Here is a 14,516-nt window from a genome sequence, read left to right as displayed (position 1 = left end):
GCAACCTCATTCCTCCAGTTTCAAGTTGAGCACTGGACCAAACACCAGTACAAAGCCTGTAAAGCCAATAGTGAATGCTTTACAAATGCAGTCCTCCCAGTTTGAAGGAAAAACAAACAAATATCTTTATTTAGTTATTTAAAAGCATGCTATGTATAGTACCAGGGAGCAGAGTAAAAGTTCAAAGTGCTGTCCTAGCATACACAGGGAGAAAACTGCTGGCATTAATCAGGGCTTCCATACTCAACTAGCACCCAGCCAGAGAGCTTAATAAGGACTCTGGAAGCACTGTAGACCTTTTCTGAAGCACCTTACCCAGATCACATAAATAAGAGGACCTACAAGTCACATGCAGAAATTTGACTTTTGTTGTAGAAAGCAAGGACTATAAGGAATTTCAGGGAAAATACACCCGGATCATAGCAGATTTAACTAATTGTTTGTTACCAGAAGACTACTATAGGTAGGTATTTCTTTTGCATCACTTTCCATGCAACTAAGAGACAATTAAAACATAAAAAATAGCACTGATTTTGCTTCTGATTGAAGAAATCACTCCAGCATTTTTTTTTTTAGTTTATTAGTAGAAATAGAATTCAGAATAGCAGCTAAGTGTAAGCTTTCATCCTCTCAAAAGAACAGCTATATGAAACCATCAGGGATAAAAAAAAAAAAAAGAGAGAACATGCTAAAATAATACTTAGGTTTCAGGTATTTGTGAGATTTAAACACAACAAACAAAACACAGAAGAGGGCACCAGGTTAAAGAGCTTCATTTTAGGAAGACGAGCCAATCTGATAAAAGTCATAGCACTTCAGCAATCCCATCTAAATGAAATCTTTTGCAAAGCGTGCCAAATAGCCAGTTTTCAAGCACAAAGGTCCTTCCCAGACAGGATGGGCCCAATCTTTCCAGCAAAGATAGATGCCATTTTGAGGTAAAGGTAGGTGAGTGCCTACGTTCATTGAGCCCTTACACTCATCCTGACTGAAGTGCCAAGTGGTGGCAACGTGGGAATTTGGTGATGGAAACTTGTCTAGTGAGTCATATATATATATATATATGTTATATATATATATATATATATATATATATAACACAGATAGCAGCGTTAGTTGCAATTAAGGCACTAAATACGTATAATACCTGCTGTTCTGGGAAGGAATGACCAGGTAAGGGCGGCTCAGCACCAGTGGAAAACCTGTGTGGGTATAAGATACGCAGCCCAGCTCCTGTGCTGCCTGATATGCGAGGTGCAGCCGGTTTAAAGCAGGCTTAGCTGAGGTGAGAAGTGACGGAGCGCTGGGATCCTCACAAAACACACCTGGTGAGAGAAAAATTACTGGTAACGCCGCACGTTCCCTAAGCCACCGCTCTGACCACCGTGTGATTGTATCAGATCACCAAAGGCAGAAGAGCAGCTCCCCTGTAAGAGAGCTTACACTTTAAAGGAGACAACGCAGCAGGCTTCGAGCCTCGCGCTATAAAAGATTTAATCAAAGATTTAATAAAAGATTTAACTCGAATCGGCCACCGCGGACGCTGAGGCGCTGTGGCAGGCGCCGAGCCCGCCAGCCCCGCCTCACAGCGCGCACCCACCTGTGCCGGGCGGCACAAGACGCACCCCAGGAGCCGCCAGGAGCCGCGTGCTGCCGCCCTTCCCCCGGCCGGGCCGGGCCGTGCCGCGGGGTGCCCGCGGAGCCCGTCACGGAGCCGCCTCCCCGCAGCCGCCCGCTGCGGAGCGGCCCCGCGCACCCGGCGGCTCCTCAGGACCAAGGCGGGAGCCGCCCCGGCCCCGCTCCCTGTCACCGCCGGCCGCCAATCAGCGCCGCCCGAGTGGGGAAGCCCCGCCCCCTCCCGCGGCGGAGAGCCAATAGGGAGGCCGGGTGGGGCGCGGCGCGCGCGCTGCGGCGCTCCCCGCCCCGCCCCGCCTTGTCGCAGTGCAGCGGCGGCGCCCGCCTCGCGCGCGGCGTCCGGTCGCCTGGCAACGCGCGGCCGCGTGCGGCCTGAGGGGAGCGGGGCGGCGGCCGCCGCAAAATGGCGGCCGGGGCGTGGCAACGGGCGGCTCGTTAACGCCTGGGCGGGCAGGCAGCGCCGCTTGGGTGTTAACCGCTGCGCCCAGCCAGCCGGGCAGCTTTTTTTTTTTTTTCCGTATTAAAAAAAAAAGATGCATTTGTAAAAAAAATAAAGACTCACTAACTCAAATTTTACCCCTTGGACAGTTTAAAGCCTATGTCCGTTCAGTTACCAGTAATTCAAAGGTAGCTCTGCACACTGAAGTGCTTTCATTTCTAAAATAAATCCTAAAGATTGCCTTTGATAGCATAACAAATGTCATTTGCCCCATGTTTTTTCTTCACTTACTTCAAAACTAACAAAACCTTAATACCACGAAGTAGTATTAAAAACATCTGACGTTATTACTGACACCACACCATGCTTGTGTCAATAAAACTGGACGTTGAAGTGCATTTGTTTCTGGGAGAGATTATCCAGCTGCAGCACTGTCACCCCAGGCCTGCTTCAAATCATCCTGCAAAAGAACCACCCCCAGCAGGCCAAAGGGGGAAAAAAGTGCATGGTCAGCACCTTGGACACAACGCAATTACTGCCTGTCGTCACAGCGTGAGAGTATTGGCAAACCCTAATGCACAGCCACACCTGTACCGATGAAAAAAAAAAAAAAATAAATGGAGCTACTTAAAAAGTATCTGTGTTTTGGAAAATAAATGCAGTTCCCCTCCTATCACCAACAAGAATATTCCTACAACAGCAGTGGTGTGTCAAGGAAGTCATTGTGTTGGTTACTGACTTTAAACTTCTTTCGGAAAATTTTCACTAACAAATCAGATTTACAAGAAAATATATATATATATATTTTTGTATTTACTTGACTAGTACATTTCACCAAGATGATCAGTAAGTAAAAACCATCTTACTAGCTCAGATGCAGTCTAGTTCCACATAAGGAATTTTTTGAACCTGTGCAAAAAAGGGAAGATGTTATTAAGTTCTACTAGACAAAAGGAGTGTTCATAATTTATTTGTCAGAAACCTGAGCAAAGCTTTGAACATGTGCACGGTCATGTACTGCTAGCACCCAGAGAACCAGTCAACATTGGCAGTTGTCATTAGTTCAGACAGTATTCAAGCACAAAATGGTTGGTATGCTAAACAGTCTATAGTAACATTCAAGAAAAAGATTAAACTAAAAATTTATATAAGCAAATGCTGTACATCTGTTAGAACTTTCTTGATCTGCTACAGGTATATAAGTAGTTCCAAAGAATAATAAAGGTAACTTAGTACTTACAGATCTTAAAATACAAGTCAATTGCCTAACACGTAAGATCGGCACTATTTCGACTGCACCTCTTTCCTAATCTCCTCTTCTACGTACTCCAGGTGGAGCCACACCTGCTCCTTTTAGTCTTCTCGCTGTTCTGAAGTTGGGCAAGTCCTGAGCAGCCTGTCAGTCAGCCTCTCTTTTTCCAATCAGCATCCACTGAGATGTTTTTTCTCTAGGCTGACGTACAGGCAGAGAGAGAGGCAATGAAATTCAAACCTTTTCCTAACACTAGTTTGTACATGTAAAGAAAAAAATCTAAATCTTAAAACAGTATATATTTTACTTCAATTATTTTTTAACACTCTTCTGCAACCAATACGGCTAATTGTGAGCTAAATAACTTCATTTCCTCAGAGCCTTCTTTTCCCATTAATCACAAGATTGAAACAATCAAAACTCTTGACAAGATTTAGCAGATGTAGTTATGACTGTTAGTGATTGGTAAAGTTGAACTCCTGTAAAGACAAGTCATTAATAACCTACTTTTCTACTAAAAGTTTCCAAAAATATTATGACCTGAAATGTGAGAGTTAAATCCATCTTTCTAAAAATCAGTAGTTTTAAGGATTCTGATGAACATTGAGGTACTGTCTTCCCGACTTGTTCTGAGCAGATAAACATAAGTCTACTTGAATGAATATTCCACAAAAAAAAAAATTTGGATTTCATTTATTAATTTATTTAAAAGACCCTTCCTGTTTGAAGTCTTCCACTGACACAAGAGAGGCTGACAGTCCATCAGTTAAAACTCACAACAGTAAACTAATTCCCTCCATGAATACACACTGTAAGCAGAACTGTACACTGAACAACTTCATTCCCCCCACCTTTTATATTTCAGGGTTGTTTGCTAATTTTATTCAAAAACAGGTGTTATTTCCAAATATAGAAAAAATTCTTCAGTGCCCTGATACACAAAGAAATGTCTCAGGAACGTGTTCTGTTTTAAACCTAGTTTTAGTTTCCCATTTCCCCTTTAAACTACTCTTTCCTTTTCCTCTGCACTTGAGGATCTAACAATCTAGTAAAAATGGTTACTTCCAATATCTGAGCACAACCACTTCAGTTCTTGCTTGTTATCAGCAGTCATTCAGAGGTTACTTTAAAATCCAAGGTTCCAGCATAAGATGCACCTTTTCAGCCACCCTACCTCAATAATGCAATGCTCCCTTCAATTTTCCTTGTCAGAGACTTGTCATGGTAAACAGAATTCTCGTAACTCAAGGCCAGCAAATGCAATTAAAGTATAAATATTGAAAGCTCTGCTAATACGTAATGGATGTTGAAGATCTCAGTAGAAACAGTCAAATTGAAACTACTTGATCAATTAAGCAAAGGGCATGTCCTATTTTTACTAATACTTTTGAGTACCTTTAAAATAAGAAGAAAAGCTATTTTAGTGATAAAGATAAGCTTCAGGTATTTTATCCACCGCTCTAACCTTCAGAAGCTCAACATGTTATATATATGCATATATTACACACACACATATATATATTCAAGGAAAAGAGTTATTCTTTGCTTCATTAAGAAAAACTGTATTTGAAATACTGAATTCTCAAACACCAATGTGAAAGAAGTACCAAGCGCTTGGAACAGTCTTAATGCTTTTATGGCTTTTGATAAACCAGAGCCCTCAATTAGTATGGGCAGATACAACATTAACCACCTGAAAGGCAGCAGAAAGAGTTAACTCCAAGAACTTAGCTAACTGAGACAACTAAACAAGAAACTTTTTTTTTTTTTTTCGCCACTCAGTGGAATTGTTAAACCCCCCCCCCCCTCACACTTCAAAGCATTACCACTGCACTAAAAATGCAGCATAGGTATTTTGACATTCTTGGAAAAAAAAAAAAAAAAAAAAACCAACACAAAGAACCAAAATACACTGAGATGCAGATGGCAGTTGATAGGCTATTGACAGGCAGTAAACAGGCTACAACGCAACATGGCTAGGAGCGATGATGATAAATTAGTTTACTACAGAAGGGAATGACAGTAAGTGCCCTGGAAAGTGCTTGACCAAGTGATGCCCTTCATTCTAATGCTCTTTTAATAATAACAATTATAATAATAAAGTTGGAACTACTGCTGAAGGCTCACTGTTCTTCCTCTGTAATTCCTAATCCATCTTTCATGGTACCCCCCTTTCTTTTTCATGAGGTCTTTATGACAGAAGCCCTACTTCTTACCAAAAAGCAAGCAATTGAGATCTAATGATTCAGCTGTGCCATGTAAAACTCTTGCAATTCCTATTCCATTCGGAAGAAAACAATGCACTATTGCTCTTTTATCATCCTCAGCCTCCAGTTCTGGAGGGCTTTTCACAGAAATCCATTTTTTCCCCTTTGCACATTTATTGAAGTGGCATCTTGTCAAGCTGACATTCCAATGAAGATTGGACATTAATCTCCAGATTTCATCAACATTTTGTCTACTTAACAAAAACCGGTCAGTCCTCATTTGTTTGTTTGCTTTGTTATAAGCGCCTCAACTTTTCTTGACTCAAGATCTTACAGCTGCTGCCAGGTGGTTGGGTAGAGTCACTACTATACAGCCATAGGTCAATCAAAAATAAATAATACAAATTTGAGCAATCTCCTCTCCATCCCTTCACCAGTCAGTAGCAGCAATAACTGGTAAAGACCCATCAGTGTTCCACTACAATACAGATTTTCAACATACCCTAGGTTTTACCAATAGAACACAGTTCAGTTGCTTCATTGATGAAAGTGCCTTAGAGTCCCTGTTTCTCTCCACTGACTACAGTGGAGTCAGACGCAACAGGAACTTTACTACTTCCAGCAAAAACAGAATCAAAAGCAGCTTCCTGTTCCTCTAAAGTCACAGCAGCAGCGGATCCCCTATCAGGTGTGCCGACAAAGGATGGCCGTTTTTCCGTAATCCTTTCCAGGTCCACTGTTTTCCTACCTCTTCTTTTGCCCAGTATTTTGATGTAATTAGCCGGCACAAGTCCTGTTGTGTGGCCATTATAACTAGCCAAAAGCCAACCACGGATTTTGGGTTGTTGTTCTGAAGAAGAAAACACAAATGCACTAAGTTACAAAGCAATTCAAAATATGTTGCAGCTGAGGTACAAATACACCAGAGGTAGAGGACAACTAATCATGCAGAGAAAATAACTCTGTGATAAAACGCAGATACAAATTAGTTCACAAGAATAACAACTAGGATCTGCGTAAGTGAGGTATTCTGAGGAGCACTGTGAGGCTGAAGTTGTTGACACCACCAGATTTTTTCCACAGGAAAAGTATTTTTCACTGTTGTACAGCACACATGAAGAAAAATAGCCACGAGGGTAACCACACAGTGCTCCCTGAGTAAGCTTAGGCTGTGTCGTACTTTAGGGAAACTGAATAAAATTATTCAGTAAGTTTTGTTAGAACACGTGTAATAACTAATGGAAAAAAAAAGCAGTAGAGATGAGGAGTTGGGTCCAACAAGGTGTTTTGGTTTTATGTCCCCCCAGTTTCAGACTGTAACAATGTACATGTAACTTATTTCACATGTGATCAGAAAACAAAAAAATAAAAGTTTACCTTTGGGTGCTAATTTGAGTATGTCACCAGCACGGAAAGAAATTTCTTCTTCTGAAAGCGCATTGAAGTCATATTCTGCTCTTCCAACTACATGATCATCTTCACCACTTGCCCAGTTACTAGACACTGTTTCCAAATAGAAATGAAGAAGTTACTTGCTTTGAATCAAGTACTTGTTTGATTTTAATAAAATAAAAATGAAGAAGACACCTTAACTGCCTTGCTAAAACTTCTCTGACAGAAAACTGTCAGCAGTAACAAACAAATCATGATTTGGTGAGACAAACCCACCCAATAGCTTCCCCTCTCTTCCCCAGTTGACACACCTTATACGAAGGACACAGAAATAGAAAGAAACTGTGATTTCTGAATCACACAAAGCATACCAAGAAACTGCAACCGAACTCAAGAGTAGGCTATTTAGACAGGTCGTTACCTGTACCACATGCCTAAAATTGTTCCCCAGTACCTGTTAACTTCCATTACTGAAATATAAGATTAATCCGTACACATGATAACTAAGTGAACGTATACTCTGCACTTCTCTCACACAGCAGATTATCTTACCTGTTTCTTCATCAGTGTATGTAGAAAGCAGTTTCCAAATCAGATAGGGACCTCCCATTATAACAGCAAAGAACAAGAAAATAGGCCAGGATTTTGCTGAGTTAGCTGCTTTGTCTTCAAGACCAACACGAGCAACTGTCCCCGCACTTTCAGCCCACAAATCCTCATTCTCAGAGCTCTTCCGCAAACCTAGTAACCGCTGCAGACGTTGGTACAGATATCTTATAGTTCTTACTAAAGCAAAAGCTGAAAACACCTTTGTGAAGTGCACTCTGAGGCGGGAGAAGTGATTGGCTACATCCAACACGGCTCTGAAACTGTTGTACACAGCTGAAAAAGTAGCATCCATCATCATGCTGACCGAGGCAAACGCGTGCACGATACTTTCAATGGACTGAAAGGCGCCTCTGCTGCTCTCTTCAGCCTGCTGAACAAACCTGCTGGGAGGTATATCATCTGTACGAAAGCGGTTATAACCCAAACCACCGTATCCATAACTGTAAGGACTATAGCTTCCATAAAAAGAGGTTCCATATGAACCATAGCCTGGAGTATAAGAACTGCTATAGGCTGGCCTGAAAGTGCTCAGACCGCTGCTTCCTGTTTGCTGTGATGGTCTTGGCAAAATAGGTGGAGGTATTCGTGCAACTGTGGGGTGTCCAGGTCTGGTCAGCAAGTTGTCACCCAAGTCAGGAGACCTAAACAAATTCAGACAATCAAGATCAGTACTCAAAATAAGGTTGCATTTTTATTTTCCTCAGAGGTCTTGACTAACTATAAATATGATCGCGCATTTCAGTAGTGTCAGGTTGAGGAACTTAGTAGCCAGTACATTGCACAATGTTTGTAAGAAGTAAAAAATTCAGCCAAGAAACACAGGTCTTTTAGGAAAAACAAAACAAAACAAAAACAAACACACACAAAAAAGGAGATATTCTTTGTAAGGATGGAACTGCAACCCAACTGAAACATACAGATGGAAAAACCTTCAGCTTATTTATCATATAGACTAAGAAAGCAGGAAACGCTGCATCCAGATCTATCACACCTGCTGCTGTAACACCAAAGTTGTTTATCTTCATGCAAGGCTGTCTTGCACATGCAACCAAGAATATTTTGCAATATGAAAGCTTTATTTCCAATACTTGTCCTCATCTCTCCTAGATAATAAGCCAGTGGTACAGCAGGAAAGAAGCCTGACAGCTCCTTTGAATCCACCCCTAGAGAAGGGGGAGGTGTGACCTAATTGAGAATCCAAACAATTATACAGCATATGCAAGGCCTTAGGGTCCCCTGCTTTACCTTCTCTCCCCAACCTTTCTAATCACCTTTATGCAGAACATTTAGAGATTAAACCTATTATCAGTTAGCAGAAAAGGTGTTATAAGTCAATCATTTTTTTTTTTTTAATTTTTTTTAATTAAATGAACTTCTGGCCATTTGCATGCCTGTAAATTTCAGTTGGCTTACCTATGCCCTTTGCAGTAAGTCTCTGAGCACTAACTAGGGCGGTATTTGAATTCTATCAACCAGGTGCCAGCTTTTGCTCTTTTCAGTGTGAAACACACTTACTATTGTCAGTTACACCTAAGATACAAAACAACTTCCTCTGAGCAAAACCTACAGCTGGCAAAGCAGAGCATAATATTTGTATCTTCATCATGTTCGCTTCTTCCATCTTAAGACTTTAACTCTCCTAACAATTAAAAACAGAAACAAGAATAAGGTATTACCACAGAGGAGACGCTACGCACCCAACAGGCGCTTTAGGACACCTCACTTTTAAGCTCCTTGAAGCAATTTAAAACGAACCAGATAATCCCACCCAGGAAAAATAACGTTACACTTCTACCCGGCGAGCTGCAGCTCGTGGTGCGAGCAGGAACCTGCTGCTGGGAGCTGCACCCGCTCTGGCCTTCGGCTTGGGGCTCACCTTTTGCCCACTTTCCCTCTAACTGCTACCACGGGCACCGAGTGAAAAACAAGGCTGATCCTCACCCACCAAGCTTTGATTTCTGGTTAAAAAATAATAATAATAATGATGTTGTACGCCATCCCGCGCTGTATCTGCTGACAGCAGGCAGCGGGGCCAGCTGCCCCCATTCCCCTGCCCGCCTCTCCCGGGAGGCCCACGCACCCCCACGGCCTCCCGAGCCCGAGCGGCGTGTTTCCCCACCCGGGGCCGGCTCCCCACGGCGCACACCCTTCCTCCTCCCCAAAAACCTCCGGCGAACGGCCCCAGCCCACCCCGAGCCCCACGGAGCCCCCTCAGGCTCCGGCCCGACCTTTGAGCCGCCCTCAGGGAAGGCAGCCGGGAGGGGGGGGGGCTGATGGCAGGCAGGCAGGCAGCCGCCCGGCGCCATTCCCCGACCCCGTTCCCCGTCCCCAGCAGGACCGCAGGCGACCCCCGGCTGCCCCGCACTCACTGGAAGGCGGGCGCCACGCTGCCCGCCAGCCGCCGGTTCTCCCAGGGCTTGGGAGGCGGCGGCTGCGACGCCATCTCCGCCTCGCTGCGGGCCCGGCTGTGGGCACGGCACAGCCCGGCCCGGCCCCCGGCGGGCGGGTGCGGCAGCAGCGAGCTCCTCTCCTCTCCGCTCCGCTCCGCCCTGCACCGCCTCTGCGCGGCCCTCGGCCGGCCCTGCCGCCCGCCCGGATCGAGGTGAGCGCGGCTGCCCGCGGCCTTATGGCGGCCGCGAGGAGCGGGGCGTGGAGGGAGAGGCTCCGGGAGCCGCCTCAGCAGCGGGGGGGTCCCGAGGAACCTCCCCGGCTCCCCGCTGCTGGGTCTCCGGGGCTTGGCGGTGAGGGAGTGAGGCGTCGGCACGGCCGCGTTCAGGTGGCAGGAAGCTGAATTAAGTTAGCCCGTGTGTTTCCCCAAAGTACGCTTTTTTTATTATTATTATTATCATTATTTTATATATTTTTTTTCCTTCTAAAATAGAATTTCGAGTTTTCTACGTGCTCCTCGTTTTTATCGCCCGCCATAAAGAATCCCCATCTCGTGGAAAATTAACTGAGTTAATAACTTTTCCTATTCTCTGAAGGTCTTCCGTGACTGAGGTGTTTCTAACGCTATGCGAGGGACATCAGGTGTGTACCGAGCCGTGGGTGGCGTGGGGAGTGCCAACGCACCCTGCCACACCACGCCGAGGGTGACACCAAATGTTGCCTGGAGGAGCTAAGCCCCAAATAAAATCAGGTCTTTCGCCAGCGAGCAATAGACTTGTGGAAATTTAGTTGATAAAAGATGTTACAGAGGCAACAACAAAACTATGGGAGACAGAAGAGAAGGTTTGGAGGAAAGATCTGTTAGTTTACCCACAGACAAATGGCAGCAGCTCAGAAAAGTCCCCCAAAGCAGGGATAACTGGACACAGAGGTAATATGCCCTGCACACACACATTTTCCTCTCATATCTGTTTATCCCTGCTTTGGAAGACAGTAGACTAATTGAACCTTTGGTATGAACAATTGTAGTTGTTATATGCGTCCTCAAGTTTCCTAGATAGCCAGTAAGGGTGAGCGCCTCACTGGGAGCTAATTGAGTCCTTTTATTGTTGAGTCGCTGAATTATGTTTATCCTTATTTTTTTATATTTTTTTCTTTTAATTTTAGAATTATCCAGCATGTCTTCGCTAACAGAAAAGGACAAACCAATTGTTCAGCTATTACTGAACACTGGCACTTGCCCACGATGTATTTTCAGGTTCTGCCGTGTGGGATCACAGACACTTTATAGACATCCATACAAGGTTTGTTCTTTGTATTCCTAATTAGAATGTGTGAACATATGAACGCAGTGCTCTTTGCACACCCATTGGAGACGATGTTGCATGCTCGGGTTCTTTGCCTGAGAGGAAAATGCTTTGCAAAATGAGTTATGGAGAATGACCGCTACACTGTGCAAATCTGAGAACTGATGAGAATGGTAGAATACAAGAATTGTTGTGGGTTTGATGTTAACATTGACTGTGAAAGTTGCTACGCGTTACCTGGAAACACCGGTAAACAGGGCAGAGTAGCTTCTGCAGAGCACGGATCTATCACTTCTTAAGCAGTGCAGCTATGACCGTTCCCTCCTTTATTTTTCCTTTAATGTATTAAGCAGCAAAGAGGCTGTGGGTCACTGCAGCTAATACAGAGAAGGAACTATCTGTGTACTTTTGCCTCATACTTCCTCTTTATTTAAATAGAATTGATTGGCGGACTCTAACTAAAAAATGGCCCAACAAGGTGAAGGATCAATCTACCATTTTCAGACAAACTGAGTGTTATTAGGCATCCTGTTTAGTAGACCTTACTGCTGAAATTCAACATTCTCCAAATTTTTCCTAGTTGTGCACAATCATTCTTGCCTATGTTCTTGTATTAGACATTTCTCAGCTTGGTTTTGGCTATTTGCTCCTCTACCATATTGTTTCTCTGAGGTATCATCACGTAGGCCAAATATACATTTCCATATACCTGGTCCAATCCCTTGTCTTTATGCTTGCATCTTATGGTGTTTGTCTTATTTTTTTTTTACCTTTATTCAAGTTTAGACGCTCCAGAATTCATCTTTCAAATTTATCTTCTTTATCCTTTTCCATTTTCTATCAATCATTGGACAAGTGTTCATTCTGTATGCTGGTTTTCATTCTTCTGCAGCTCTATCCAATTTTCCTACTGAGTTGTAACAACACAGTAACTGCTGTCTTTTGTGTTGGAGATGTTTTAATAAATCTTTTTTTCTGAACTATATCTTATCTCTGTATGTCATCCTTCCTAAATTTCGGATGTAGTTAATTCTCTCTCCTCACCAGCACACCCTTGAATATTTGTAGGCTTCTCTCGTTACATGAAGTTGTTCCTCCTCTGTCACGTGTATTTAATTTCACCCTCACATTTATCTGGTCTCATTTTCTTCTCATACTGTAGTGTCCAACTGTCTTCCTAGTCATCTTAGCTAATTGAGTTGGGATAATTAAATTCTGACATAATCTAAGTGACAAAAAGGCAATAAACACTGGTTTTCATTGAATAGCAATGGGGTTGAAGATGAATGAATTTCTGCAAGTCAGTCTGTGAAATGTTACCGCTTTTCTTGGATGGCAAAGAAGTCTGTTCAGCAAAAATCAATGTCTTTGGGTAACATTTTGACAAAAATACAGCTTGTAGCTTTTTTAACTGTGCAGATGTCTTTTGGTATAAATTAAAAGTTATTAATTACGTGCACAAAGACTAAAGTTGGGTGGTTGCTACTGCCTTTTAGAGCTGTGTTTGTAAGTGCTTTTTGCAGCATTTGATAAAAGAGAAGCAATCAACAACAGTACGATCCTTTTGTTTGTGTTAGGATTTGATGAAGGATCTGACAGAATTCCTAAAAAATAATCAACAACAAGAAGATGCAGCTGGTTTTGGCATAGTTGATCCACCATGTAAGCGAATCAGACTTGAACACACAGAAGAGGTGCCTGATGATCTGAACCAGAATGGAGTGCTCAAGCATGTTCCTTTGGTTAATGATGACAGTGCTGCTGTGGAGAACTCGACTGTGGAGGTTTGCAATGTGTGTTTGGGAATTCTTCAGGAGTTCTGCGAGGCAGACTTTGTCAAAAGGGTAAATAACCAGTTTTTAATCCATACGTGTACTTTTTAGGAGCTTTTGTATGTTGGGGCCTGCAGCATGGAGTTGGTTATTAAAAACACCGTACATGCAGTTAAACAACTGAGAGAAAGAGCAAAGCATTTATCCATTTTGAATATTTGAAATGTAGGTGGCGCCATTCAACTACGTACTGCTCGTTGGCATAGTGTTTGCATACCTCTCCTGCAGCTGCAAAATAGAATTTGTCAGTGTGACCATATTTTACCCAGGGTTTCTCATAATGTAACTTCAAAAATAGCAGTGCAGGTGCAATGGAATGACTGATAGAAACCTTTTTTCCTAAGAAAAAGATTAACAGATACGTAGTTACGCGAGGTTAGGAGATAAGCTGAGGTTCAGCTGCTTAGAGTACAAATAAAACCTCACTGTAAATGATGATCTCTGTTCGCTTTTTGCTATGGAAAGGTAAAATGAGGGGGGCATCAGATGCAGTGAGCTCTTCAGCTTAACTAAGTGTTCCTAATATAGCAGGAGTGTTTCTTTACCATATAGTACTATTTAGAAAGTCACAAAGGAAGAAAATGTTTTGGTGATACAACAGATTGCAGATATTGGAGGAAATATGAAATAGGAGAGTTACGGGCATAATGAGCATTGTGAACATCTCTGAGCAATGAAATTGCTTAAGTGACAAACCTAAATGTCAGCTTGAAAAATTCCACTTGCATCGGAGGAGTCTAACTGAGATTTAATAGGAAAGAATTTGGTTTAATAGCATTACTTTATAAAAACTAGAACTAAATAGAAAGTGTAGTATACAGTTTCTGTTGAAGTGTGTGATATTTCTTTTTTGTTTCCATTGAAAGAGTGCATGTATGTTTACTGAACCTACGTTTAAGACTTGTTTTGGAGATACACTCTTGCACAGCAATGGAAAATCTCACAGCATTTGTTACAGGCTCCACAAAACCTGTTTTTCTTATGAGGAAATTTCCTTGTTTGAGATGTCGATTTCATCTTGAAAGCTCGTAATTAGTCTTTGTTAATATTCACTAAAATCACTGAATTATTTTTTTTTTCCTCCATGTATGTTTAAGCTTCCTTCCAGTAGAGACATGCAGCCATCAGTTTTCACTAGCTTACTTGAAAAAGCTTGATGCCTGTTTGGGTTCTTGCTTTATTTCCAGTGACAAACATGATTTTTGTATCAAAGCACGGTGGAAATCTAGGCGACGTTCCTACTTATTTGTAGTGGTTGTATAGTAATCCCAAGAAAATGTAGGTGTTCTGTTGTAAACTGAAAGATGAAACATTCCGTTCTGTTCTGTTACTTTGAAGACTGAATTTTTACTGTGGAAACCCGTTTGTTTCTGTCTTATCCCAGGACCTTAAACATTTTTGTCACAGAGTTATATCAGTGCCACGAAGAAAAATATTCTGAGTCACCTGTTCTAG

The 14,516-nt window shown here is 42.6% G+C and overlaps 2 protein-coding genes across 2 annotated transcripts in view; one reads left to right on the top strand and one right to left on the bottom strand.

The window, feature by feature from the left end:
- Positions 1 to 3,028: 3,028 nt before the first annotated feature.
- PEX13 (peroxisomal biogenesis factor 13) lies at positions 3,029 to 10,047 on the bottom strand. Its single transcript, XM_084283546.1, has 4 exons — positions 9,904 to 10,047; positions 7,478 to 8,175; positions 6,911 to 7,036; positions 3,029 to 6,383 (listed from the first exon to the last, which is right to left on the bottom strand). Exons 1-4 carry the CDS (start codon positions 9,975 to 9,977, stop codon positions 6,088 to 6,090), a joined length of 1,194 nt encoding a protein of 397 aa, XP_084139672.1. The 5' UTR covers positions 9,978 to 10,047; the 3' UTR covers positions 3,029 to 6,087.
- Positions 10,048 to 10,109: 62 nt separating this feature from the next.
- PUS10 (pseudouridine synthase 10) overlaps positions 10,110 to 14,516 on the top strand; it is a 32,617-nt gene continuing 28,210 nt past the window's right edge. Inside the window, exons 1-3 of the mRNA XM_084283547.1 lie at positions 10,110 to 10,136; positions 11,090 to 11,226; positions 12,807 to 13,073. Of these exons, the coding sequence (XP_084139673.1) occupies positions 11,101 to 11,226; positions 12,807 to 13,073 (393 nt within the window). The 5' untranslated portion in view covers positions 10,110 to 10,136; positions 11,090 to 11,100. The remainder of the gene's footprint in view (positions 10,137 to 11,089; positions 11,227 to 12,806; positions 13,074 to 14,516) is intronic.

Source organism: Netta rufina, assembly GCF_964035555.1.
Source record: "Netta rufina genome assembly, chromosome: 3".
Classification (NCBI taxonomy): domain Eukaryota; kingdom Metazoa; phylum Chordata; class Aves; order Anseriformes; family Anatidae; genus Netta; species Netta rufina.
The sequence above is the reverse complement of the archived record's forward strand: the minus strand, read 5'-3'. Positions and strand labels throughout refer to the sequence as shown.

What these genes read in the sequence shown, in the direction of transcription:
- PEX13 (XM_084283546.1), bottom strand. Translation starts at nt 9,977, where the DNA reads ATGGCGTCGCAGCCGCCGCCTCCCAAGCCCTGGGAGAACCGGCGGCTG. An exon ending in ATACACTGATGAAGAAACAG is followed by an intron (nt 7,037 to 7,477) that starts GTAAGATAATCT and finishes ATTTGGAAACAG; the next exon opens with TGTCTAGTAACTGGGCAAGT. An exon ending in ACTCAAATTAGCACCCAAAG is followed by an intron (nt 6,384 to 6,910) that starts GTAAACTTTTAT and finishes TTTCTTCTTCAG; the next exon opens with AACAACAACCCAAAATCCGT.